The following is a 27765-nucleotide window of genomic DNA, read 5'->3' on the forward strand; positions in this document are numbered from 1 at the left end:
AGTGTATAATGACTGGAATGGCCCTCAATGTATAATAGCATGGCCTCAGCATATAATACCTGGAAGGGCCCTCAGCATATAATGACTGGAATGGACCTCCGTGTATAATGACTGGAATGGACCTCCGTGTATAATGACTGGAATGGACCTCCGTGTATAATGACTGGAATGGACTTCCGTGTATAATGACTGGAATGGACCTCCGTGTATAATGACTGGAATGGCCCTCAGTGTATAATGGCTGGAATGGCCCTCAGTGTATAATGACTGGAATGGACCTCCGTGTATAATGACTGGAATGGACCTCCGTGTATAATGACTGGAATGGACTTCCGTGTATAATGACTGGAATGGACCTCCGTGTATAATGACTGGAATGGCCCTCAGTGTATAATGACTGGAATGGCCCTCAGTGTATAATGGCATGGCCTCAGCATATAATACCTGGAAGGGCCCTCAGCATATAATGACTGGAATGGACCTCCGTGTATAATGACTGGAATGGACCTCCGTGTATAATGACTGGAATGGACCTCCGTGTATAATGACTGGAATGGCCCTCAGTGTATAATGACTGGAATGGCCCTCAGTGTATAATGGCATGGCCTCAGCATATAATACCTGGAAGGGCCCTCAGCATATAATTGACTGGAATGGACCTCCGTGTATAATGACTGGAATGGACCTCCGTGTATAATGACTGGAATGGCCCTCAGTGTATAATGACTGGAATGGCCCTCAGTGTATAATGACTGGAATGGCCCTCAGTGTATAATGACTGGAATGGCCCTCAGTGTATAATGACTGGAATGGCCCTCCGTGTATAATGACTGGAATGGCCCTCAGTGTATAATGACTGGAATGGCCCTCAGTGTATAATGACTGGAATGGCCCTCAGTGTATAATGACTGGAATGGACCTCCGTGTATAATGACTGGAATGGCCCTCAGTGTATAATGACTGGAATGGCCCTCAGTGTATAATGGCATGGCCTCAGTATATAATACCTGGAAGGGCCCTCAGCATATAATGACTGGAATGGACCTCCGTGTATAATGACTGGAATGGACCTCCGTGTATAATGACTGGAATGGACCTCCGTGTATAATGACTGGAATGGCCCTCAGTGTATAATGACTGGAATGGCCCTCAGTGTATAATGACTGAAATGGCCCTCCGTGTATAATGACTGGAATGGCCCTCCGTGTATAATGACTGGAATGGCCCTCAGTGTATAATGGCTGGAATGGCCCTCAGTGTATAATGGCTGGAATGGCCCTCAGTGTATAATGACTGGAATGGCCTTCAGTGTATAATGACTGGAATGGCCCTCAGTGTATAATGACTGGAATGGCCCTCAGTGTATAATGACTGGAATGGCCCTCCGTGTATAATGACTGGAATGGACCTCCGTGTATAATGACTGGAATGGCCCTCAGTGTATAATGACTGGAATGGCCCTCAGTGTATAATGACTGGAATGGCCCTCAGTGTATAATGACTGGAATGGCCCTCCGTGTATAATGACTGGAATGGACCTCCGTGTATAATGACTGGAATGGCCCTCAGTGTATAATGACTGGAATGGCCCTCAGTGTATAATGGCTGGAATGGCCCTCAGTGTATAATGACTGGAATGGACCTCCGTCTATAATGACTGGAATGGACCTCAGTGTATAATGACTGGAATGGCCCTCAGTGTATAATGACTGGAATGGCCCTCAGTGTATAATGACTGGAATGGCCTTCAGTGTATAATGACTGGAATGGACCTCCGTGTATAATGACTGGAATGGCCCTCAGTGTATAATGACTGGAATGGCCCTCCGTGTATAATGACTGGAATGGACCTCCGTGTATAATGACTGGAATGGCCCTCAGTGTATAATGACTGGAATGGCCCTCAGTGTATAATGACTGGAATGGCCCTCAGTGTATAATGACTGGAATGGCCCTCCGTGTATAATGACTGGAATGGACCTCCGTGTATAATGACTGGAATGGCCCTCAGTGTATAATGACTGGAATGGCCCTCAGTGTATAATGGCTGGAATGGCCCTCAGTGTATAATGACTGGAATGGACCTCCGTCTATAATGACTGGAATGGACCTCCGTGTATAATGACTGGAATGGACCTCCGTGTATAATGACTGGAATGGCCCTCCGTGTATAATGACTGGAATGGACCTCCGCGTATAATGACTGGAATGGCCCTCAGTGTATAATGACTGGATGAGCCCTCAGTGAGAGGATAACATAGCATGACATGGGATTTCCAAGTTTCCCGTTTTTCTTGCCAACGTAGTACATAGTCAAATTTACTTTCTCCAAACACACAATATGTTTATTTAAGACATCATATTTCACCTGTCGTAGAGTAATGACTCTTAATTTAATCCAATCATTTTTGCCACTAAAATGTGCAGATTATTGCTATAAACATTCTCATTGAATTATACTGTACTCTTTTGTATTTGGAACACATGTCATTAGTCTTTCCTTTAAACAGGAATGAATTGCTTCACAAATACAGAGATGGATTTTTATACTGGCTAAGTTTTTCTCTGAAGCACCGTGTTTATTAGCGATGACATCCAGAAGTCTATGATCCCAATGTTTGATCTCGGACATAAAATAGTTTAGAGTGATTCAGGGAACTCTACACAGCAATGTGATTGGAAAGAGTGGATGGGAAATAGCTTACAGAAAAAAACAGTTTAGGTTTAATATCTTTTTTTTTAACGATGAAAATATACATTAAGCGTTATTGAAGGTAAGCGCTTTTCCTGTAGGAATGATCATCAACCTTGTAGCATATCACAACATTTTACGGATACTACGGTTTTCAAATTGCTTGAACTCCATATAATTCCACTCTAATAGCAGATACGTTTAAACATTAAGCCCAGCTCTGTTCCAGACACTGCACAATCCCACGGACTATAATTGACATTAAATGCAAAATTACTGATGTTCTGACTGATCGTTTCTCACACGCTGAATATTAGGGTTCTTACCTTGTGTTAACTTTTGTACCACCTCGGTTATTTATTATGGACCATTATCTTGTATACCATCATTTCTGATAATTCTGGTTTCTACATTACATTCACTTGCATGCCATCTCTGCTATTTATTGTGGCTCCAATTTTGCATTAAATTGCATAACATCTTCTCTATTGATCATCGATCCTACCTTGCATTCGCTTGCATGCCATCTCTGCCATTTATTATGGATCCTACCCTGTATTCACTTTTATACCATCTCTGCTTTTTTATTACACGGCCTGCCTTGCTTTAGCTTGCAAACCATTTCTGCTATTCAGCATGGATCCTCCCTTGAGATAACTTGTTTACCATCCTGCTATTTATGTGGATCATATCTTGCAGTACCATGTATACCATCTCTGCTCTTCATTGTGGATCCTGCCACGTCTTAACTTGTATACCATCCTTATTATTTATTGTAGATTCTACTTTGCAATACCTTGTATACTCCCTCTGCTGTTTATCGTGGGTCATACCTTAGATTAACTTGTATAACATCTCTAATGTTTTTGCTACATTTAGCAATGGAACTAAACTGAGATATCTGGCATTCAATTTTGTATTGATTTGGATGTATTGTCTTAGAGACTAACGGTTTGCCGAAAGCGCATCTGTTGGTGTGGCGGAGTTACTTTCGACACAAACAAATACCGGTTGGGCCACTGTGTTATAGCAGCCTACTCAGCATTCCCTATTGTTTTGCAGATCCTCAAGCTGTTGGTTCTTTTCTTCCTGCGTGTCATGAACATTTTTCTATTTCCTGCTGGGACTACCAGGACTCACAGACCACCATGCCTCAACTGGCAGCTATAATCAGAGGTGAAAGCCCCACTCTAAATAGAATGAGGCCTCTGCCTCTGTGACCTGCAGGCTCTGTGGCAGATGGATATTTGGACCAAAGGTTCTGATGGCCGGGCCAGCTGAGGCTCAGTCATTGGAATCCTGATGGTTCACCACCTAGAAATTTTACGGATCGGCATTGGTGGCAAAGGCCTCGCCTGGTTTACGCCCTTTTTGGCAGATAGTTATCTCACCACCCTTCCACTCCCATACACAACCGCTACGCTGCGGGGTCCCACAGGGCTCCGCACTAAGGGCCATATGTATCATCATCACCATTTGCGATTTCTAAATAGCGATTTTTAAGGAATCGCTATTTAGAAATCGTAAAATGGTATGTATGTAGAAAATCGCTATTTTTTAGACTACAAGTTGGTGGTAATTTGCGATTTCTAAACCTGAATTTGCAATTTTGAAAAGCTTCATACATAGCATTTAAGGAATCGCAAAATTGCGATTCCTTAAATGCTTAAGCAAAATAAGGAATCGCAATTTTTTGCGATTCCTTATTTTGCTAATTTTTCATACATTTCAAAATTGGAAAAAAGGCCGTTTGCGATTCGCTAAGGTCGAAATTCTGCGAATTTCGGCCTTAACGAATCGCAAAAGGCTTGATACATATGGCCCCAAGTCTTACGCTGTTTAATATATACATCCAGCCGCTGGCACTAGTAGCAAAAGCCAGAAACATCTCCTTGGTGTCATATGCGGATGACACCCTGCAGGTATTTTCGTTTTCCAACGATCCTAGCCAGTTCTCTAAGAAAAAAATGGAGGACCTGATTGCCATTTCTGAATGGATGGCGGCCAACTGCCTTCAATTGAATTATATCAAATCTGAAATCGTTTTCTTTTTTTTCTTTTCCTCCCACCTATACCGCCCCCCTCTGGCACACCCGCGCTTACACTCACACCTGCAAAAACATTACCGACCTGCCACAGGATCAAAGGGCTAGACCGACAAACTGTTAGACCCCAAAGGCCTTGTATTTTGTTCTGGCTCCATTGCCAGACCCTGCCACCTCGACTCCCTGCACCCAAGCCCTCTCTGGGCAGAGATGGCATGCAAGCGACCGTTGGTTCATCCCTCAAGAGAAAATTAGGTAACAACCAGGTGCTATATATTAGTTGACCAACACCTTGGGGGGCGAAGGTAGGGTTGTATATTCCACTCATCCCAACAGGGGAAGAGGCACAAAGGCGGACCTGCACATACCCTCCTCCCCCGGTTCCCCATCCCTATTCCCCCTATTCCTTGTTCTTATCCCAATTTAAAGATTGCAGTGGAGGGATGCCCTATGCAGGATTGCTTTATCAGAAAGTGGTGGAGACACATCACAAGTTCGTATTGCATGTATATGTGTAACCCAGATCGATGTATGTACAACCCTACTTTCTTCTTCTTTATGTTAACTTGTGTAATCACGCAATAAAGAAATACAACACACACAAAAACAAGCATTGGCATAGCTAATAGGTCTCGCCTTTGGGACCTTATAAGTGTTTAGCTATGCAGCAGTTGATGTTGTTGCACCAAGGATATTGTGCTGGATAACTAAACACTTATAAGATCCCAAAGCGAGACCTAATGGCTATGGCCATTGCTGGTTTCTGTTTGTTTTGTGGAAAATGAAGAGGAGGGAGTTGGATATAATTTAGAAAGAAAGATCCAAGGTTTCAGCAGGAGGGGGGGTTGGGGGCATTTTATGTTCCAAAGAGTGAAGTACACCCCAGTTATTCACAGTGCCAACATAAGGTAAATAAAATATACATGCATATAGTCTGAATGCAACTCATTTCTATATTTACAAGTGTTCCTAAAACTCTGGAATGGATCCAACCCTCATGGGCATATGATGGAGACCCATGATTTACATCATCAGAGAAGAAATGCAGTAAAATAACGGAATATAAAACTCTTGTTGATCTGTATACAAAATTAACGGGTGAATCTGAAATCAATTTAATATTAGTAATAATTGTGCACTCCAGGCAGGAAAAAGAACATAACGTAACCAATATAATCCAGAGTAGCATAAAATCGTGCAGAGTAGCCTAGCCTTCAAAACAAGAATTATTGTTTCCCCAGGGAGGAAATGTGATTTCTTATCAGAAATTCTTTCAGTGGAAGCTGAAGACATGGTTCATCCTGCGCGTATCCCCACTTGAAGTGTGTGATCCTGGGCACGTACAACATATTTCATTGCACCTCAGTTCTATTAGCTTCCAGAAATAGAATAAAAATATTTTAAACGTGAGCTATCTTTATTACGTCAGTTAAGGTGAATATTCATGTCAGCTAGAGGATTTGTGGTCTTTGAAGTGTTGTTTATATGCTATACAGGTCAATAATAAGCAGTAACAAGCATTTACAATGCAATGGTTTTGCCTTTGTTAAAGTTTGAGCTATTGGCATTGCTCTTGACATTATTTTTATTTATGTTTTTTTTTAACATAAATAAATGGCATTGTCATTTACAATGCCACTAGCTTTATCTCTCGCAAATGACACACACAAACACCCACAGAGAGCCCCCCAACACACACTCAGAGGCCCCCCACACACACATCCACACAGAGCCCCCCACACACACATCCAAATAGAGCCCCCCACCCACACAGAGCCCCCCACACACACAGCCACACAAAGCCCCCCCCCACACACACCCACACAGAGCCCCCCACACACTGTGAGCCCCCCCACACACTGCAAGCCCCACACACTGCGAGCCCCCCACACACTCCGAGCGCTCCCCACACACTGCGAGCCCTCCCCACACATTGCGAGCCCCCCCACACACTGAGAGCCCCCCACACACACTGAGAGCCCCCCCACACACTGAGAGCCCCCCCCACACACACTGAGAGCCCCCCCAAACACTGCATTCCCCACACACACTGCAAGCCCTACACACACTTCAAGACCCACACACTGTCTGGCAATGTACAACAGGCCCTCAGAGTTCCATACAGCTTGGAGAGAGTTATTCTGCAACTGTTCATTATAAAGAATATATTCTTTCCCAACTATACATTAAAATGATATTGCAAGACACCTGCAGTTCCAAGACCTTTTTAAGTAACCCGCTTTCGGACTCTTTCCCCTAGAAGGTCACAATGCTCCTTGGTGACTTGAATTGCCCATATTACAAATGTTATGGTGACTTGAATTGCCCATGTTACAAATGTTATGGGGAGCAGTCACAACTGCTGCGTGGAGTGCCCCTCCTGCCCGCCTTAACCACTTCGATGCTGATGATGACCTCAGCTCGTCATCAGCCACGGGGGGCGTGTGCGGATGACGAGCTGAGCTACGCGGAAAAAAGCCGCGTAGGGGAAAAATAACCGCCGCAGCGATGCGGTTAATCCGCTAAGTACTGCTATCACGGGGGTCTTGGTTCCCCCACAGTTCGCTACCAGCGGAGCCCCAGGCCGCCTCCTGGTAGCGAGGTGTAAACACCGCGTCGTAATGGCTGAATCCCAACTAGCATTAGTCCTAGTAAAGTGACATATCACACAGGCCTGGTGAAGTGTATCCGCCCTTAGAAATTGAAACATGTAAGGTAAGTTTAGATATGTGCAGGGTTCTTCATCTTCCAATGAATAAGGGCAGGGGCAGCTCATAAAAATATGAACATTGGTTACATTTTTGTGACTCGGAAATTGACTGAACAGGAGAGACAAATGAACAATTCCTAGTAAGGAGGAAAACAAATGCACCAAGTCTAATGAGACTGTATTATGCATAAACAAATACTGGATAACTGATCACTGTATCAACCCTGTGGTCTTTTGTGGAGGGAGAGGGGTCTAGGAATTTATGTGATTGAATATGGAACTTGAAATATAATGTTTCTGCAAACGTCAGTAAAAAGATCTCTAAGAACAATGTGAAAAACACAAGAGGACATCACATTACTATCTCTCCCTCACACTTCAGCTTCACTCCATGCATAAGTGGAGCTACAATTTTGTTGCCATATTATTGCAGCACGCCTCTATCACCATACACACAACACAGAATGCATCCCATGTAAGCTACACAGTAAACCTACACTCTACTAACAATGCACAACAAATGGAGGAGCCTCTCACTTGCAAGCACTTCAGGGCCTCGTCAGGGATAGGATGCAAAATACAAATTCTAAACACAAACACAATGAGTGAGAGGATGGGAAAAGCCGATGAGATATGAAAGGGTTTGTGGAGTTACAACTAAGCCAGAAAACAAGCAGGCCAGAAATGCAACGCTGTTATTATATGTCCTCAAGTTTCAGCTTCATTTCTGTCTGTACACAGTACCAAACACAGCAATAAATATCTATTAGTACGTAGGTCACATTGCAAAATATATACACATTCACAAACGTGATAGGGCGTAATACCGACCAGGCACACAATCATGAGTGGCTAAAACGTTTCGCAGTTAATAAACATTAGGTGCTTAATGTTAAAACAGCACACCTTTTGGCCTTGTTGCTGAGCGTATGAAATAATCCGGATTGTAAAAGGGTTCTGACTATGTGCTCATTATCTCTTTGGCTTCTCTGCTGAGCGCACTAAGTGATGTGAAATACTTGGTTTGCTTACGCAGAGACCTGACTGCTTATAGCACTATAAAGCGGGGGCGGGGTGCCAGGCTCCCGCCTCCACTGACATGGAGTTACGGTCATACCAGCGCACACCTATTGCATCTCACATGCTCATGCGGTCCCTGCCAGTACCCCCAGTTACAGTGTAGTAGGTAGGTTCATTTTATCTAACACACCGTGCCAGAAAGGCTCAGTCAGTACAGTGCCGGCTGCCTGATTCTGGTCTGTGCTTTGCATCTGGAGATGAGACACGTGAGGCCAGGGGCTAATTCCTTTATTAAATATCTGCGTGCCCCCTCCCAACGGACCTGGGTTCGAGTCTCGGTAACATCCTGTGATTCTGGGCAAATCACTTAATCTCCCCGTGCCTAACAAAAATGAATGTGTGTCCTCATGTAACGTAACTGGTGCTATGTAAAGCGCTCTGATACCCGATTCGGTTCGGGTCTAGTTCGCGCATAATAAAACTCTGCAAAAAAAATTCAAAAAAATGAAGGTGTCCCTGCCTTTGACAGGAGTAGATTTGTGGGTGTAAATCAGGCTGCCACACTATGAAAATGAACTTTTCCCTGCTTTGACAGGAGTAAGTTTGTGGGTGTAAAATACTTTTTCAGGTTGCCACACAAAAGAACGCCTAGAACCCCACCCCTGATCTTGAATGTGTGAATGCCGCCGTTCTGTCTTGGAGGCCGTTGCGTAAGTGCACTTTACAGCCATCACATTTCACCAGTTTTGATTCTGTAACCAGGATTAGAAGCCGACGTTCGTAATGTGCTTTTGTTATACCATCTCCTGGTTCCCATCAGTATTTACAGCTCTGGTCTTCCATTTACACATTCACACACCTGGGGTGCATTAGAGAAGTTGTGTTTCCGTTTCTCTTCATTCTCAGTCTGGGGTGTCTGACGACCTCACGGGAAGACCATGGGCCGCTTCTGACTTATTCGAAGCAATTAACGGAAAGTAACTTTTTGTAATCATGAGTGTAAATGGAGGACATGTACATACAAAATCTGTTACTTCGATAGTAGTGTGTGTGCTTATTTGAATGAAGCACTACTGCCTACAGATGTCTGAGGAGTTACCTTTTCTTAAAGTAACATTTTGCAAGGCAAAGTCCGTAGAAAGACACCAGCCACTAAAAAACTGTGCATCCAGTGAAATAAAAGAAGAAATCTAGCCCACCCGACTTCCTATCTATTTTAAAAGTGAATTAAATCACTGCTTTTGTTCCAGTGTGAGAACAAGCACTTGGTGCTTTGCATGATTTTTATTTTTGCAGTGTGCGCTTTGCTGTTTTTCTTTCTAAGTGTATATTCTGAGATGCAGCTTTTAATGAGCCCGACCCCCACCTTTCTCTCACCCTATTGCTGCCTCCAGCACCACCAAAGCACCCCACCTTTGAAAAGATCCAGCCCCTTGCAGTCAAACCCCGTAGCAGCAGCCCTTGAGTTGGGGCAATCAACATGACAGCGATATGGTAGGTTAAAAACCGCAATGGATTCTGCCTGATCACAAAGACACACACATCACATGCGCCCCACATCTGGCACTCATCAGAATCGAGGTAGAAGCTGCGTTTATGCATCAGATTCACTTAGTGTTCATCAAGCCTCGGTGATTCCACAGAAACGAACACAAGAGATCATTTGGAGTCATCCAAACATCATGTTCTAGAGGTTTTTTTTGTTCTCCTTGCCAAATTATTAGGGTATCTGGAATACTTACAGTGTAAATGCCTTGCACAAAAAAAAGGAAGTTACCAGGGCTGTGTCCCGGTCACCGGCAGTTGGGAACGAGCAACGCAATCTGAAAGCACATACAATGAAACATAATATACCTTTAGCCCAATGCGCCAGTGATGTGAGCAGGCGGCCTCGAGGACTCAGCACGCACCATCCGTGCAGTGCGAGCCCTAAGTTGGGAAACACTCCGGTCTCTGGGAAACCCCTCAGCACGCGCGCTTCCCAGCAAGAGAGGCACGCCGAAGGGGATGCCTGCTTGTACCCCCGGGAGACCGCACAGTGCATTCCGATAGAGAAGCACTCTAGTAGGCCCCTGCTTGTGCCTCAGGGGCACTTAAAGGTCACGCAATGGAAACAAAGTGAAGCGAGGAGAGGTACAATGACGGACAGCGGGGGGGGGGCTGGAAGGCAATGAATAAAATAAAATAACACTCACCTGGACTTCTTCCGGCGGCGGTCGGCATGGACTCAAGAAAACAAACCCAAACGAAACTCCGCCCACCACACATTTACCAACTCCGACGGCTGCAGCAGTGTAATCCGGCCCGGTAGAGGAGAGGCCGCCTCCAAGACGAACGGAACCATGCCCAGGGAAAAAAATGCAGGAACGCCCCCGAATCTGGTCCGGCCTTGACGGACAGATCCGGCTCCCAATGGCTAGCCTCCATTTATGGAGCTAGCCAATGGGAGCCGGGGCGGGTCAACGATCCCACATAAGACTCATAAGGTTTTTTAGCGCATGCACACTACGTGCGCACTTGCAGGCAAAACCTAAAAAGTAAATAAAACGTTTTCACCCGATCACCATTCAAAACTGAAAACTTGCATGTGCCTCACTAGCAGTGTTGAACCTTCCAGAGGCGGCCTTGGTCTTCTACTCCTGGGGTGCGTTGTTTTTTGGGGAGCCGTGTAGAAGGTCAAGGGGAAACCTGAAAGCAGATGTCCGCTGACATTGCCATGACAGGGTAATGTGTGTCACCCTCAGGCTGCTACTAGCCGTGCAGGCAACCTACCTGTCAAGGAGTTGGGCCCAGGCCTCAGATACAGATCTGAAAAGCACCCTCGGCCTTCTGGGCCTTGCCTCTTCCTCTTAGAAACTGAGCTAGTGAGTTACTCGGTTTGTTATAAAATAAAATCAAGTACGTGCAGCGCACACGATTTTCTTGGGAACTTGCCATCGGCTGTGAATTTGTGTTTGTCGAATACAAAGGCAGCCTAGTCTTAATTCTAAACAAATGCCTCTTTCCTATTTCCCTTCCATTTCCTCTTTATCTCACTCTAAAAATGCATGTTCACCCCAGTTTTCAAGCAAACTTCACTGGATTCCAAATTCTCACTTAATTTTTCTTTACCTTCGTTTCTGCTTTTCACTATCTCTAGGCGAAAAATAACTCCTAATCCATAAATAAATATCGTCACAAATTAAGCCTCCACTCTGCACTTGCAGTGAACTTAGAAGACAGGTAAACTACAAGGGCTCCCAACACTCTGAGCCACCTGATAGGCTCAGCCAGTCTTGGTGATCGGCGGAGAATGGGAATGACAAACAGATAAACACAAATCTCTCTCAGTTCAAATGAACTGGACCAGGCGCGCAACACCCATTGAACTCACCGGGATTCAGCCTTCCCCCACCCCCCACCCCCCCCCCGGTTGTGTGTGGCAGCACGGGATGAGACAGATCCCGGGCACACACAGAGCGGCACCAGAACGTTTCACAGGTCTTTTAAAGACCATTTGAATGTTAATTAGGCCTTGGAGTTGTTTCACCCTTTCTAAGAGCCCCTGCAGCTCCACTCTGCCTACTGATTAAAGGTTCAGCCCCCCCCCCGAATTTTTTTCGTAGCCCCACCCCAAAATTTGGCTCTAGTTGCGCCTCTGAACTGGACTGTTTGTCTAACCACGAGACTCACAGATTTTCAGTAATTGTGAAACAGTGCCTACAAAGACACGCACACATGTGTATGGGATATATACTTCACTGGTACACGCAGCAATCCCTTACACGTATTATCATCTCCCCCCCTAATGAAATACACCACGCTCCCTTTATTCCAATCTAGGTGAGAATGGGGGTTTAGAGGCTGTACGCATTGCCCAGTGACCCAGCACCAATGGGTAGCAAACCATGGTCACTTACTGGTGAAACGTAGTCAGCAAAGGAGAGAAACACACACTGTTTGATGCCGGAGTCCAGGCGCTACAGATAGCGGAAGCGTTTCCTCTGCAGCGCCTAACTCTGAGTTTGGCTGCCCCAGGGTCACACTGTGCGGGAGAGACTGGGAAGAAATATCACAAGCTAAAACTCTGGAAACGACGACAGTGCCCTTCCTCGTGCCCAAACAACCAAAAGGTGGTTCAGTTTAATGAGGAACAGTCAGGAAGGTGAAAGGGAGCGGCGCCGCTTCTTGCTTCCGAGTCGCCGGGTTGTGAGAGTCCACGGGGCCACCGAGGTTGAGTTCTGCTCCAGGGCAGTGGGCGCTCCTGCCTGCCTGGATGCTTCTAGGCGAGCACCGGCATTCTCTCAGCTGGAAGCACTCAGGTATGAATGATATTCTTCTGAGCGAACTGGTTGTTTACTACTGTAGTGTAACTGTCATCCTTACAAAAGAAGTAAAAAATAAGTTTCCCTCTACAAAACGCTTGTTCTGTTTATATGATGTGTCGAGAAGCAATGTTGTAATGAGTCAGGTAGACTAACAGGATGAGAACTATTGTGAACAGGGTTTTTACCGGGCAGCATCCTTCAGTGGCTCAGAATCAGCAGTAATTAACAAGCGCAGCGCTGCAGGGGCGACTCTAGGCTCATGGCAGCCCTGGGCAGGGAGCGTAGGTAGGGGGCCCCGGAAGAGGGGTTCCGGGTGGGGCCCGAACAGGGGGGCGTCAGGGTGTTTGGAAGTGGAATAGACCCAGAGGCCGCCAAATACCTGCCAGGGGCCGCCACGCAAATATGTATCCATCCTCAGAGGATTATTATATTAAGGATATATATTGGCATGGCGGGCCCTGGGGTTTGGCGGCCCTGTGCAGGTGCACAGCTTGCACATGCCTAAGGCTGCCCCTGAGCGCTGCGTGGGAGAAAAGCGCGGCCACGCTAATGAAATACACCTGGCCCCTGCGCGCCTCTGCTGGCTCCCGAGAGCAAAACTCTCTGGGAGTAAACATTTACCAGGAAGCTGGGACCTCCACACGCCTTTGGCCAATTGCCTGCTAAAGCCAGACGCAAAGGCCAATGGCGTGTGAGGACCACAGGCACATGCTTCTACTGAGGCTGAAGTGATTTATTCTAAGAGGTCGATTTCCTAAAGCAGCTGCTCTAGGCTCGACCTAAAAAAAAGACATCCTTCTCTTAGGAAGGGATAGCCATCTATGGGTGAACCACTGGTGGCCTCCTGTGCTTGGCTCTCCCCAACAGCCAAAACCAGCTGTAAAGAACCTGGGTGTCTGGATGGATTGTTCCCTTTCTTTTGACAACCATACAAATCAGTAGCAGGGACTTGTTTTGGTCTTTTACCTATTTTCGGACTCTTTCATTCCCATATTCGCCAGATGATAGTCCAATCTACCATTCTGGCTAGGCTTGGATACTGCAACGTGCGCTCCTCGGCTCTAAGAAGTCGGTGAATAAAAGGCTCCTGCGAGCCCAGAATGCCGCGGCCGGTACCCTCTTTGCGCTCCCCAGCACTCCCATGTGTCTGGCCTTCTTCACCCGCTGCACTGGCTGCCTATAGAGCAAAGATTTCTTTTTAAGGCTCTTTGTATCGCTCATAAAATTCTCACTGACTTTTCCCCCGCGATTTTGAGTGATCTGTGTCTTCCATATGTTCTGGCCTATGCCTGGCGCTCAGCTGATCTCCACCTTGCCCTTGTGCCCCGGGAGCATAGAACCAGAGCCGGGGTGGCTCCTTCAGGGCAATGGCCCCCGCTCTCTGGAATTCCCTGCCTCCTCCGATCCGGTCCACTTTGGACCACTGGATTTTTAGAAGGGCTGAGAAGAACTGACTATTCTCTGATCACTAGCCATCCCCATCTCTCCCGACTCCACCCTGCAGGTTTAAGTGCTGGAAAGCCCAGTTGCTGGGGCAGCCATGCGCTCTACAAGAATCTTAACATAACATAACATGAAATGTGAATTTGGGGAATCTCCTGCCCGGTGCAAAGCATGTTACAAGATTTCTAAGTTAAACATTGTCTGTTGTAATAAACTTACCACGCTTATTAACTGCGCCAACGACACCTGAAGCTGAATGGATACCAACTGTGAGCTGTTGGATGCGGGCCGAATTAACTTGTTGTATCGGTCAGGACTCAGAAGTGTGTTCATCAGCCTCTCCTCAGCATCTGCAGAGCTGATTTCTGAAAAACACAACCAGTTGAAACACAGGCATGGTTACCCACTGCTATCACACGGAATTATATTAAAGGTTACTTTGTGTTGTTTGTATTTAATAGAGAACACTTACGGCCACGGGTATGACAAGGTTAGACAACAATGCGTCTTGGAATGTCCAAATAATCATACACAAATTACTATTGTTTGGCCTTTGTTTGTGAAATGCTTATGTTTATTACACATTTGGTACTCCACATTACAGACCCTGATCAACCAGACTTCAAAGGTGATATTGCTAAAAGAGATGCCCACCCAACTTGCATCAGTATACATCATCGCTGGTGTGCCTGGGGCCATGGGCAGACCTGGACTGTGCGCTCCATTGACATACCAACCATTGGAAAAGCCAATAGGTTTCTGTGAGCCGGCCTTTTGGCTTTGCCAAAGCTTTTTGACAATACTGAACAGCATTAGCAAAAAGAGAAAAAGTTATAGTGTCCAGGTGCTGCACAGCATCAGCAAAAACTAAATAAAGCAATCTTGCTCGAATTAAATAGAGTCATTTTAGTGATCTCAGCCTTCCTGAGGGTAGACTTATATCACAGTGATCCTGTGTTGAAAGGGTGGGCTGGGTCTAAAGACTCCCCCCACCCATTGAGAAATGTTGCATAGAGAATCCTTCTTGGCAAGGGAAATTTTGCATGGTGCAGACCTGTCAACTCACACGTTGCCACTGTGTGTCACACGGTTTCCGCTCCCTTCACCAGGAAAAACACTGCAGAGTGTCTTTGGAGGAAGTAAGCAGCCAGTGTCCATTAAGGGTGTGAGAGTACCGCAGGACATCGGCACCAGCTCAGTGACCCTTTTTTTGGGGGCGGGGTTGGTGGTGGGGTAGAAGTGGGGGGCAGAGTGCCTCTTAGGTAGCTCCAGGCACAGGGCCCTGCCTCTTCCAAGGCCCCCCCCTCCTCACACAGTGACATTTATATTAGTTTGGCAGGACTGGGGTGAGATCTCTCTGTTGAGTACACATACTTATGACATTTTTACCCCAAAGCATTTTTATGGTTTACACTATTAGCATATATCACCATATAGATAACCATTAATGATTCCAACAAGATTACATCAAAAAGGTGCTAATGTACCTCTATGCAAGGGGTCTACAAACTGGGACTGGGGTATGGAGAGGGCAGAATTTCTCCAGGGAAGCACCAGCTTCTAGTCAAAAGAAGCATTATGCTCATAACAGTGCTTTGTTTTTAGCAGAAAAGAATGAGCGGTAGGCAGCCGCTCTGCAATGGGCCATCACTAACATATTTTGTCATTTATATCCTGGCAGGGAGAAGGTGTTAAAAGGAAAGGACTACACATATTCTTTAAACCTACCACCCCTATTTCTAATAATCACACTGGGGATACTTTTACATGTTGGTAAGGCCTGCCTGACCAAACCAGTAGGTTTGGCAATCATGTATTTTATTACATTTTTAAAACGGTAACAGAGCTTAACTGCAATGTTTAAATAAGTTTAGATATATTTAAACATTGCCAATGTAATAGAATAATTGTGAAAAGATTTAAGGGAGCACAGCATTTAAAGGGTTGAAGACCATTGCTCTACACTGTTACAGCAAAGAAAGCCTAACAATGATTGAGTAGTCTACGGTGATGCAGCTCGAACAATAACATTTTAGTGAAACTAAAATAAAGGGCGAAGAGGCCCACTATAGGATATCTAAGCATATTTATGAGCCGATCCAGCACAGACACGAACTCGAAAAAATGCAATGACTAGCATTGGGGAAATTCACGACTATGCCCTTTTGCACGGTGGAAGGGGCAATAGATGTGTCCATGAATGCAAGGGAGGGAGGCTAAGCACAATACGCATTACCTGACTAGGTTGAGTGTCCATGTAAGGAAGGAGATCATCATCAGAGAACAGAGTTTTATGTGTAAGTACTAACACTTCCTAGAGGTCAGTGATAAGAACATGAAGGAAGCTTTATGACGTTAACTTCTAGCCTGGACCTTAGCTCCGGATTCCAGATGCGCATCTATTGCTTTGCGTACTACTAAATATGCAGTTATATGGCAATGATTGTATGCCATTGTTAGCAACTGCTGTGGCTCAACATTCTTCTAGGTTGCTCTTAAGTACAGCATTAAGTACAGCCCATCATTACCTCCTCGTCCTGGTCTCCCCGTCCCATTTCTTATCAGTGAGCAGCTAGTCTGCTCCACAGAAACCTACAACCTAGCTGAGCTTTTTCACACCTCCTCCAATATGGCGTCATTCCCAGGCGACCATAAAGAGGGAAGTTCATCACCGCAACATCCTGTTCTTTTTTTTCTGCACACAGTATCTTCGTGCCTGGCTGAGCGGATGGGGTGAGTTTTTCCTTTCCCTTTATTTTGTTGTTGCTGTTTGGCGGCCTGCTGTAGCGGCCCCCCCTTTTTTGTATATGATTTGCCCCATATGCTGCGTGTGTCTCTGTGGTTTTGGCGGTTCGCTTTAGCGGCCGTTTTTCCCTATTCTGTTCTCACCTGTTCAGGCCTGCTTTAGCGGCCTGTGAGAAGGATACCGGAATAGAAGAGGACTGTACCCGATTAACAACATCTCGCTACCCTGAAATTGGACTTCAGCAACCACGCTCCTTTGCTGTCTCTCCTCAGGTACACGGACGCAATGACGGCAATGACCCGGAAGTGGGTGAGGCGAAATCCAAAAGCAGTACGGCTAGACGAATGAGAGGTGGCTTCAAAGAAGCGGGGCGGAAAAAGTTGACACACACGCCGAAGACGGAAGCAGCAGTGTGCAGACGGAGGAAGAAGACGCGGGACCCGTAGAAGATGCAGGAGCCATAGAAGACCACGTGGACCTTGTGAAGGAAGACGCAGGACTTGAGAAGTTGGAGACCGAGACGCCCACCAACCAGGACGTGGATGAAGACAGCTGGTGCGAGGACTGGTGGTGTCCGGTGGATGCGGGAGAGCGGCCGTGACTCTAGGAAGAGTTGCGGTGGGGTCGGTGAGTGACATCGGCTCGAGGGAGTTTTGGGAAGCGGGTGGGAAAGGAGATTGGGAGGGATTTATTGTTTAGTATTTTTTTTGTTGTTTTACCTGTGCCGGCCGCGCATTGACTATTGCAGAAAAGGGTTGATGAAAAATACTCGGACCGTGCCTTGTTAGTGCTATGTGGGCTGTGTGAAGAGTAGGTTTACACCTTGTAAATTGCACGGCGCGCTGTTGAAACGATCATATCCCCTTTCCATGACCCGTGAACTTTGAGCACTCTTTTTCCTCCTCCCTAGGCACAGTAAGACATTGCTCCTTTTCCCTGTTTTCCTAGTCTGGATCTATCTTTGCCTCGGTTTTCACCAGTTTCTGCCTTTCCGTCACTTCCCTACTTATTATCACAAAACACCAAAGGTGTGGTGAAGGGAAGCTCAGTCCTACATATTTTGTTACCACCATTCTCACGGTTCCCTCATTTTATTCCCCCTTCTCTTATGAGCCACCGGGGGGATCAACCAAGTCATGAAGACAAGGAGAAGACCACCACAAAACACCTATCACCCTCCACCACATCCCCGGAGACATCAGAAGAAGAAGAAGAAACCACCAAGGAACCTTTATCAACCCCTGTCACCTCTTCATTTGTTTTCAATAAAACTTCATCCTTTAAACCACCACTACCGCCTCCACGCCTGTTTATAAAACCCGCCCTCCTACACGGCCGGTTTTCTTTGCCGAACCCGCGGCGCCTGCTTTAGCGGGCGGGGGTTCCAGCGGTGGTTTCTGCCGGCGCATGTGGTCTGTCTTGTTTCCGGCTGCCTGGGGCGGTTTTGGGCCGGGCGGCTGCCTTTTCTAGTGCCTGCCCCTTTTTTTCTGGTCCGCGTGAGATTGGGCCCTCGGGACTTTCTCTGTATTTAATGGGATCCTTTTTTGCTGGCACTCATCCTTCTCAGTGCCTGCTCTCTGGATTGGTGCTGGTGTTTATGGACTTGTGGTTGGGGTCTTAGTGTCTTGCTCCTGTGGTTCTTCACTGGTGCTGTCATGTCTTCCTCCGCTCCTCCTCTGGATGCCCTGTGTCTCTTGATCAATGAGGCTGTGGCTGCTGCTTTTCAGGCTCGGGAGTCCGCTGGGCCTCCTGCCAAGGTTCCTCGTGGGTCTTCGGATCCTCAGGATGCTCCTGATGGCGATATGGGTCCGGATGATGGGGAGTGTGTTTGTGGGCGCTTTGTTCAGGGTGCTGAGCTCTCTGATTTGTTTGCCCATGTCCGTGATAATTTGGGATTCTCTCCTCCTGTGTCGGATGTCCTGGAGGATGACTTCTTTGCACAGTATCACCAGCCGACTCCGTACTCCTTCCCGTTGCATGGTGCTGTGCACAAGGTGCTGGATCATGAATGGAAGGAGTTGGATAAGTCTGTTTTTCCGCGCTTTTTGTCCAAGCGCTATCCTTTGGAGGGTTTTGCTGCATTGTTTCCTCAGACTGTCATGGTTGACAACTTGATGGCTGGACTTTCCTCTCATGGTCTGGTCCTGTCGGACGACGCCCTTCCTTCGGACGCTGTGGATAAGCGGGTTGAAGGGGCGGTGAAGCGTTCTTATGATGCTTCTAATTTTTCTGTCAGGGCGACGGCCCATTCGAATTACTTGGTCCAGTCCCTCCTCAAGGATTTTCAGGCCCTGTCCTCTCTTTTGCAGGAAGTGGAGGATGCTTCCTCTCTTTTGGCCCTCATGGAGTTACAGCTACATTACTTGTCTGATCTTTCCTTTGACAATTTGAGCGTGGCGGCGGCTGCTTCTGGTGCTTCCATCACTGCAAGACGGCATATCTGGATGTGTTCCTGGAAGGCTGAGTCTTCCCAGAAGTCGGTCCTCCTGAAGTTGCCCTTTGGGGGTTCCAAGTTGTTCGGTCCTCAGCTTGAGGAGATGGTCAAGCAATCGGCAGAGAACCGCAAGCTTGTAGCTCTGGTCCGCCCTCCTTCATGGGGGCGTGGTTTTGGCTACCATCGCACCTTTGGGCCTCCTGCTCGGGGCGCTTCACAGCCCTTTCGTGGCAGGGGTCGTGGCCGGGGGGCACCTGGAGGTGCCAAGTCCCGGGCCCCTGCCGGTGTTGCTGCCACCGCTTCCTCCTCTTCCCAATGACTATCTGCCTTTGCCAGTTGGTGGTAGCCTCCAGTCCTTCCTGTCCCAATGGTTGTCGGTTCCGGATGCCTGGGTGGTTCAGACTGTGTCAGAGGGTTGCCGGATCGAGTATTCCTCTCCTCCTCCTCCGTTCTTCCTTCTGACTCACCTGCCCAGTCTTCCTCTGCGGAGGGAGGCGTTGTTGGCAGGTGTGCGGCTTCTGTTGGAGAAGAACGCTGTTGTGGAGGTTCCTCCTCTGGAAAGGGGCGAGGGTTGCTATTCGACCTTCTTTCTGGTCTACAAGGAGGATACTTCGGGTTTTGCGTCCTGTTTTGGATCTGAAGCGGGTCAATCGCTTCGTTCTCCATCACCCATTCAAAACGTGACTCTGCAGTCCATCCTGCCTCTGGTGCTTCCGGGGGGCTTCCTGGTGTCCCTGGATCTGATGGATGCGTATCTGCACGTTCCTGTCCTTCCGGCGGACCAGCGGTTTCTCCGGTTTACTGTGGGTTCCCTTCACTACCAGTTCCGGGTGCTCCCATTCGCCTTTCCTCGGCGCCCAGGATTTTTACCAAGCTCTTGGCCCCTCTGGTGGTTATTCTTCATTCCAGGGGACTACAGGTGTTTCCCTATCTGGATGACTGGTTGATTGTCTCTCCTTCTTTTTCTCAGGCTCTGTCGGATGTTGACCAGTTGTGTCTTCTCCTAGGTTCTTTTGGGTTCCTCATCAACCACCGGAAGTCCTCCCTGGTACCCTCCCAGTCCCTGAAGTTCCTGGGGGCTCTCTTCCGCATGGATCTGGGCATGGTGTTTCTCTCTGTGGAGCGCCAGTTGATTTTGTTTCCTCACCTTTCTTGGCTTCTGTCCCAGTCCCAGGTGTCTGCCCGTCTATGGTTATGGAGTCAGGGGGAGATGGCTTCCACTTTGCATCTCCTTCATTGGGCCAGGCTACATCTGTGTCCCCTGTTGCATCATGTCATGTCACACTGGGATCCTGCCTCCCTGGACTACGAGACTCTGATACCTATTTCTCCGGGGATTCAGGCGGATCTCCAGTGGTGGTTGTCCCCTCAGTCTCTTTCCCGGGGGTTCGATCTGCTTCCTCCTCGGTCTGTGGTTGTGTTGTCCACGGATGCCAGTGCCTTGGGTTGGGGTGCTGTGGTGGGTGCCTCCAAGGCTCAGGGTCGGTGGTCCCTCCAGTCCTTGAACTGGAAGGAGTTGAGGGCGGTTTGGTTGGCTCTTCGATGGTTCGTTCCTCTCCTTCGGGGTCAGGCGGTCTCGGTGCAGACAGACAACCAGGTGATTCGTGCTTACATCAATCGCCAAGGGGGCATGTGTCGGTCTCTGGTTCTTCTCTCCCGGAGGATCGGCTTTGGAGTTGCATCTCTTGTCTCTGACAGTGGTCTATCTTCTAGGGAAGGAGAATGGACCTGCGGACTCTTTGAGCAAGGTGTACCCTTCTTGGTGTCTCTGTGTCTGTCCCCAGTTCTGTTCGATCAGATTGTCCTCAGGTTCTGCCGTCCTTGGCTGGATCTCTTTGCCTCAGAGGATTCTGCCCTTCTTCCTCGGTTTTTCTGCCTTGTTCCCTCATGGTTGGCATGGGCCACAGATGCTTTCTTGGTTCGTGGTCGCCGGGGCTGCTGTTTGCCTTCCCTCCGTTTGCCTTGATTCCACGGGCCCTCCGAAAGATTTGGTTGTTTCAGGCGGAGGTTCTCCTGGTGGTGCTGGAGTGGTCTCGTCAGTCTTGGTTTCCCCTTCTACTGACCTTGTCTGTTTACCTACATTGGAGGTTTCCCCTGTGTCCCTCCCCTCTGCAGGCTCCTCTTCTCAGGATTGCCTCCCTGCGCCGCCTCCGTCTGGGGTTTTGGCATTTGAAAGGTTGAGTTTGCTGGGTCAGGGTTGCTCTGTGGAGGTAGCACAATGTCTCCAGCTGTCTCAGCGCCCTTCCACCTTGAAGTCCTATGCCAGTCACTGGAAGAATTTCTCCTCCTGGTGTCTTGTGAAGGGTCTCTCTTCTGCCTCCTGTGAGGCTGTGAGGGTGTTGGACTTCTTGAGGGATGGTTTCGTCTTGGGGCTTGAGGTTTCTTCCCTGCGTGCGCAGTGGGCTGCCATTCTTGCTTTTCGGGGTTCCTCTGTGTCCTCTGTCTCCCCGTTGGTGGCTCGTCTTCTGAGGAGTTTTTTGCTTCAGCGTCCTGTTTCTCGTTCTCCTGTGCCTCCTTGGGATCTTCTCTTGGTTCTCTAGGCTTTGACGGGTCCCCCTTTCGAGCCTTTGGACTCTGTGGCCCTGAAGTTCCTCTCTGCTAAGGTTCTTTTCCTGGTGGCCATTACTTCTGGGCGGAGGGTTGGTGAGATTGGGGTTTTGATGGCTTCTCCCCCATTTTTGCGCTTTTGCACTGAAAAGGTCATTCTATGCCCGAGTCAGTTCTTTCTGCCTAAAGTGTTGTTTTCTTTTCACTGTTAGGAGGATATGGTTCTCCCAGTGTTTTTTCCAGATCCCGCCTCTCCTGAGGAGGTGGTCCTCCATTCATTGGATGTGCTGAGGGCTCTCCGCATCTACTTGGACATCTGGTTTCCGTAAGGTTGATTCCTTGTTTGTCACTTATGGCCTCTCAGGGCTGGATCTTCGGCCTTCTTTGTCCACCTTGTCTTGTTGGGTCAGGGGTGCTGTGGTTTCTGCTTACGATTCTGCCCACTGTCCTCTCCCTTCTTCTGTTCAGGGTAGGTCGACCAGGAGCGTTTCCTCCTCATGCGCCATGTTCAAGGGGGCCTCCTTGAGGGACATTTGTAATGCTGCCACTTGGGCTGCTCCCCATAAGTTTGTTTCCCATTATCGGCTTCAGTTGGGGATGGCGGCCTCTGCTGCCTTTGGGACTCATGTCCTATGTGCGGTACATGGTTTGTAATGTGTACTGTTTTCTGTTAATTAAAATGGACCTGTTTTTTCTTGCACTTTTTGGACTGTTTTTTTCTTACAATCATCGTGTGCTTGGGTATGGGCTCACTGATAAGGAATGGGATGGGGAGCAGGACGAGGAGGTAATGCCCAGTTACTCACCGGTAATATTCATTACTCCGAGTCCTGGTCTCCCCGTCCCATTCCTGAGCCCTTCCCTCCCTCCCTGTCTTAGGCTTCTTTGGGTGATTGTCTGTTTTCGTTCTGGGTTTTCTTTGGTATTCTCAGGATGTTGCGGTGATGCACTTCCCCCTTTATGGTCGCCTGGAAGTGACGCCATATTGGGGGAGGTGCGAAAAAGCTCAGCTAGGTTGTAGGTTTCTGTGGAGCAGACTAGCTGCTCACTGATAAGGAATGGGACGGGGAGACCAGGACTCGGAGTATGGATATTACCGGTGAGTAACCGGGCAATATCTTTTATGAGTGCAGTACCCACCATTGCTGTGCATGCACAGAATGCAACAGCCAATAATGCAGTTTCCGCTATTTCGCTGCTGGGTACGTGTGGATTAATATCCATGGCCATGTGGAACGTTTTCAATGACAGAGGCACCAACACTATATCTAGGGCTGGACTGGGACCCCAAACCAACCCTGGCAATTTTGTCAGACCATGTTTGCAAGTGTGAAGCACTACTGCTTTTGCTACTGTGGGCCGATATTGCATCCATGTTGCAAAACCGGCCTCCAATAACAAAAGCGACCCCCACTGATGCAAAACCACCCCTTACCTTCCAGCCTCCAGGGGAAACACCCAGAGGCACATTTGATACAAGCCGCTCCTGCACCGTTTTGAATAGGTTTGAAAGCAATACGTGAATAAAAGTGGTTGTTTGTTTCCATATCCTTTTTAAATTTTCACATTCTTTGCACTGCACTTCTCCTCTTCCATTGACTGCTTTGAATGTGTGATCGGCGGTTTCTGTGTAATTTGGGGAACAATTTGGTTACTGCTGTTTGACCTAATCCACAGAGGCACCATTCTTGATTATGAGGTGCTGTGGTAGGAAAGCAGGACTTCCAGATGATGACACTGGCCACAAAGGGTATTTGATGGAAATCCTATAGTCAATTTCCTTAGTTGTAGCAGGTGTTTTGAATAAGTAGTCATTGGATGTAACACAAGTTTAGGTGACTGTATGTTCAGCATTTGCATTTTTGCCTTTTCTTACTATAGGTTGTTGACCACCAGATTCCAGGTGTGTTTGTACTAATTCAGAAAATATTCCAAAAATCTACGTGGATTTATTCTCAGACTTTACTATTTTGCCAGAGAAAAGGCATATTTGGCTTGCATAATGAACTTCTTATATTTTTTGAGGAACTATGTATAGACTTCCTTTTTTGTCTGGTAATTGTTTTGCCATTTACGTTCAGCACGTTGACGTTCCAAATTGGCCTATTTCACTTCTTCAGAGAACCATTTAGACACATCCTCATGTCTGGTCTGTTTAGCTTTGCAGAGGGTGCAACCGTGTTGCTGTCTACTGTTAACCATTTCATAATAACTTTCTCGTGCCTATCTAATCAATTTGGTTGGGAAGGGTGCTGGCCAGTGAGTTGCAGATCCACTTGGGACCAGTTTATGGAAAGAATTCCAGGACTTGGGCAGGGTTTTGGGTGAGTTAGGCCAGTTAGTGAAAATCTGATTAAAAGGTGGTTGGACCATGTTCAGGTTGGAGACCGTAAGATTGGACACGGCTAAATTGGTGGACCAGGCCTGGCCCAGTGTGTGGCCTTTAGTATGCGTGGGTGAGAATCCATGTTGTTTGAAATTAAGGCTGCAGAGCAAGTTAGTCAAATGTATGGATGACTGCCCCCAAGTTTGCAGTATTTTGGCATAGTCGGGGACTAAGGGGGAGATTGACTCTGCATGAAGTTGTGGGAAATGTTGCATGTATCCTGGGGTTCTGTACATGAGGGCGTAAGTCAAGGAGGAGATTGATGAGCCAAGTTTGATCAGAATGCTGTCAACAGCTGGAAGATTAAATAATGTGAGTCTGGTGAGGCTAAGATGTTTATTTATTATTGCCTCCACATTTCCACTTTATTGCCTTCAGGTCTGGTACTTTGAAGTATATAATATCCTTCTGGAAGAGCTGCCAACATGTCTGTGGAGGAGTAATCTGTTAACCAGGTTTCGGTTAAGAGTATGATAGTGGGGGATTGGGCATCGAGTAAATGAAATATTTTGAGCTGATATTTAGCCATGGATCGAGTGTTGAAATAAGTAATTGTGAGTTGAGTGATGTTAACCTTTAGAGGGTGAGGCCTGGAGTTTCTGGTTGGCAGCACTTCAATTGAAATTGGTAGCTTTATTCACGAATAGGTCTTCTCTATAATTATTATTATGTGTTTCTGACGTAAGGCAAATCTATATTAAATTCTGCCATAAAATTACCATGTTGGGTCATTTGAGTATTTGCTCCCAGTGTTACTATTAACCCATTGGGTAATGTTTCAACATCTACCATCCTCAACCTAAAACCTAGGTAGGTCATTCACAGATGATTTTTCTGTGTAATTAGTTAGAATCAACTTAGCTGGATTGAATTTTCTTTACAGCATCACCTCAGATTACCTTTCACGTAGTCAGCAGTTACTTCATTAATATCTGTACCCTTTGTCTTGCCTATTATTAATAATAAATGCTTATAATATACATATTTGCCTAAGATGCTCAAAGTTGCTCCATTACAAAATTGCCTTTCCAGTTTGCCTTAATCTTGGCAAGTTTATAAAGATGTCCGGTGCCAGAGCATGAAATAAATAAATAGGACCCTAGAATAACTAAAACAATCCAAGCACACTAGGGCCACGTGTGGGGCTTATGAGCTTGGCTTCTGTGTTTTTGCTTCGACGCCAGCAGTAAGGTTTGCTGCGTGCTGCCAATGTCCACTGCAACCTGTACACAGAGGCAGCCACTAGCTTTGCATGCAGATTGCTGACTGCTCTGCAACCCTAAACACCTGGATTACCAAGTACGAACTCAAACCTTCATTCAGGAGTCACAAGCCAAGGCCAACCATCAATCTGTCATTCCCTGCTCACACAGAGACAGCACTGGTAGGCCAGGCAGACTGTACGAAAACAGACCTTTTGCAGATGTCACCCCAGTTGTTGCCCCTAACAGGACTACTCTGATAGTGCACTGAACCCAGCTAACCCGACCCCAATTCCAGTGTACTCTCCCTAAAACTGATATATGTTAAATGGTAACACCAACTGGGAAGGACTTTGACCTCCTTATAAGTCCCTAGTATATGATATCAGTGGTATCCAGGGCATAGGTGTTAAAGGGGTCTTTAGAGCCTGAAGCACTGATTGCGCCACCCTAGGTGACCCAAGTAAACTGATGACAGCAGGACTGCCATTGCAGGCTGCAGGAGCAGTGCACACTGCTCAAACTCAACTTTGCCCTCACAATGTGTGGCAAAGTCAAAGCAGTATTTTTAATATATCCAAGTCACTTCTAAGGGAGGCCTCCTGAGCCCAGGAGGCAGGTTGCATTATAACAAAGGTGCGTACATATAAGTACAAGCCTATATGTCCCTACAATGGCCTTTTCTATTACAGGCTACTACAAGTGTTCAGCGGTCCATAGGATAACATGAGCTGGTATTCAGAGAATTCCGAACGGCAGCTCCATTATGGTAACTTCAAAATAGGTCATGTCTGGTATCAAACAACGTACCTCATCCCCCTCAATATGAATCTCATATTGAGGACGATGTAGTATGCACCCAGATGGCTATCTTAGAGGTTGCCCACCTCACTGTCCCAGCCTTTCCTGTACTCTGGCTGCCAGCCAGCCTGCAGCTGTGGCCATCATGACAGGAATCTGACCCCCTGCCAGGAGGTGTGAATGCTCCCATGAGTCAGAAACAATGGCCTGGACGGGAAGGAGGTCACACCGCTCTCTCTGACAGGATGGCTAGTGAAGTGACACATCAAGGCGGTGTGCTTCAATGCCTTCACCACCTATGATATGCAACTACACTGCCTCCCAAAGGAGGAAACAGCCTTCACCCTGGCCCCACGCACATTTGCATCCAGGCAAGTGGGGAAATTAGGTGTTCAGGAGGTGTACACCCCAAAATGGATACCCACACCTCTAGAGTGGGCTACCTTGTCTGTACAGCTAAGGAAAACTTTGCCATTTTTAAAAGTGGCCGATAAGAGGGTTCTGGTTAGAAAAGGTGACCCACCGGATGTGGTCACCTCAGGGGTGGATTAGCTGCTGGAGCTAGTAGCCCATGGCCACTTGCACCCAAACCCCTAACGCTCCTAAATCTAGGACCCTGGCACCAGAACCTCAGTTCTGATCTGACTTGCAACAAAGGACAAAGTGGAGACCTGTGTCTGTGACAACAAGATCTGAACAAAACAAAGGCATGATACGCTGCACCAATGGCAATCTTCCCAGAACTGCATGACTGCGACTCATCCTGGATCAATACTCAGTTCTCTCAGACAGAGGCACCTCCACACTACCTAACCCTGGACTAGTTGTACTACTATCCTGCACGCCACAGGTAAAAAGAACGCACCAGAACCAAGAATCGCTAACCATCAAGCCCTTCAAGATAGACAGTCCTGTGCAGTGTGGGAAATGTAGTTCTGACCTCCACAATGTTCCCTGAACCTACTGACGTCGATATAACTTTCTGCTGACCTTACCACTACCAAGGCTTGTTGGTCGCATGTCAGGCAACCACCCCCTTAACTCAATGCTACACTTTGTGAGAACCCCGAAAATATTCATCTTACATTAGCAGAGGCTTCGTGGTTGACTTTTTGCACCGGGTTCCATACCAGCACCGTGTAAGTGGTAAAACCAGCTCCCACGTGGCTCCTGCTTCAGCACCACAGACAGCCAGGACAATTCTGCATCCGGGATTCTCGAGCCAGGTAAAATCGAACTGATTGTCGTGGCTTGGTCCTGGGACCCACATCACTTTAAACCTCCTCGGGTTCCATGCAACTTGACCTGCAAGTGACCAATTGTCACTATTGCTTTTTATCATTGACTGCAGTGATAACATTTTGCAGTACTATTTTGTACGGATTTAATTTTGCTTCTGATCCATAACTCCGGTTATACTTAACCAACTGAC

General features: G+C 47.2%; 1 protein-coding gene across 2 annotated transcripts in view; it reads right to left on the reverse strand.

Annotated features, from left to right (window-relative positions):
- LOC147671314 (neuronal acetylcholine receptor subunit beta-4-like) overlaps positions 1-27765 on the reverse strand; it is a 224136-nt gene that overhangs the window by 45652 nt on the left and 150719 nt on the right. For both annotated transcript variants that reach the window (XM_086948079.1, XM_086948080.1), the window contains exon 2: positions 14437-14582. In XM_086948079.1, the coding sequence (XP_086804205.1) occupies positions 14437-14582 (146 nt within the window). The remainder of the gene's footprint in view (positions 1-14436; positions 14583-27765) is intronic.

Source organism: Lissotriton vulgaris, unplaced genomic scaffold (assembly GCF_964263255.1).
Source record: "Lissotriton vulgaris unplaced genomic scaffold, aLisVul1.2 SCAFFOLD_942, whole genome shotgun sequence".
NCBI lineage: Eukaryota > Metazoa > Chordata > Amphibia > Caudata > Salamandridae > Lissotriton > Lissotriton vulgaris.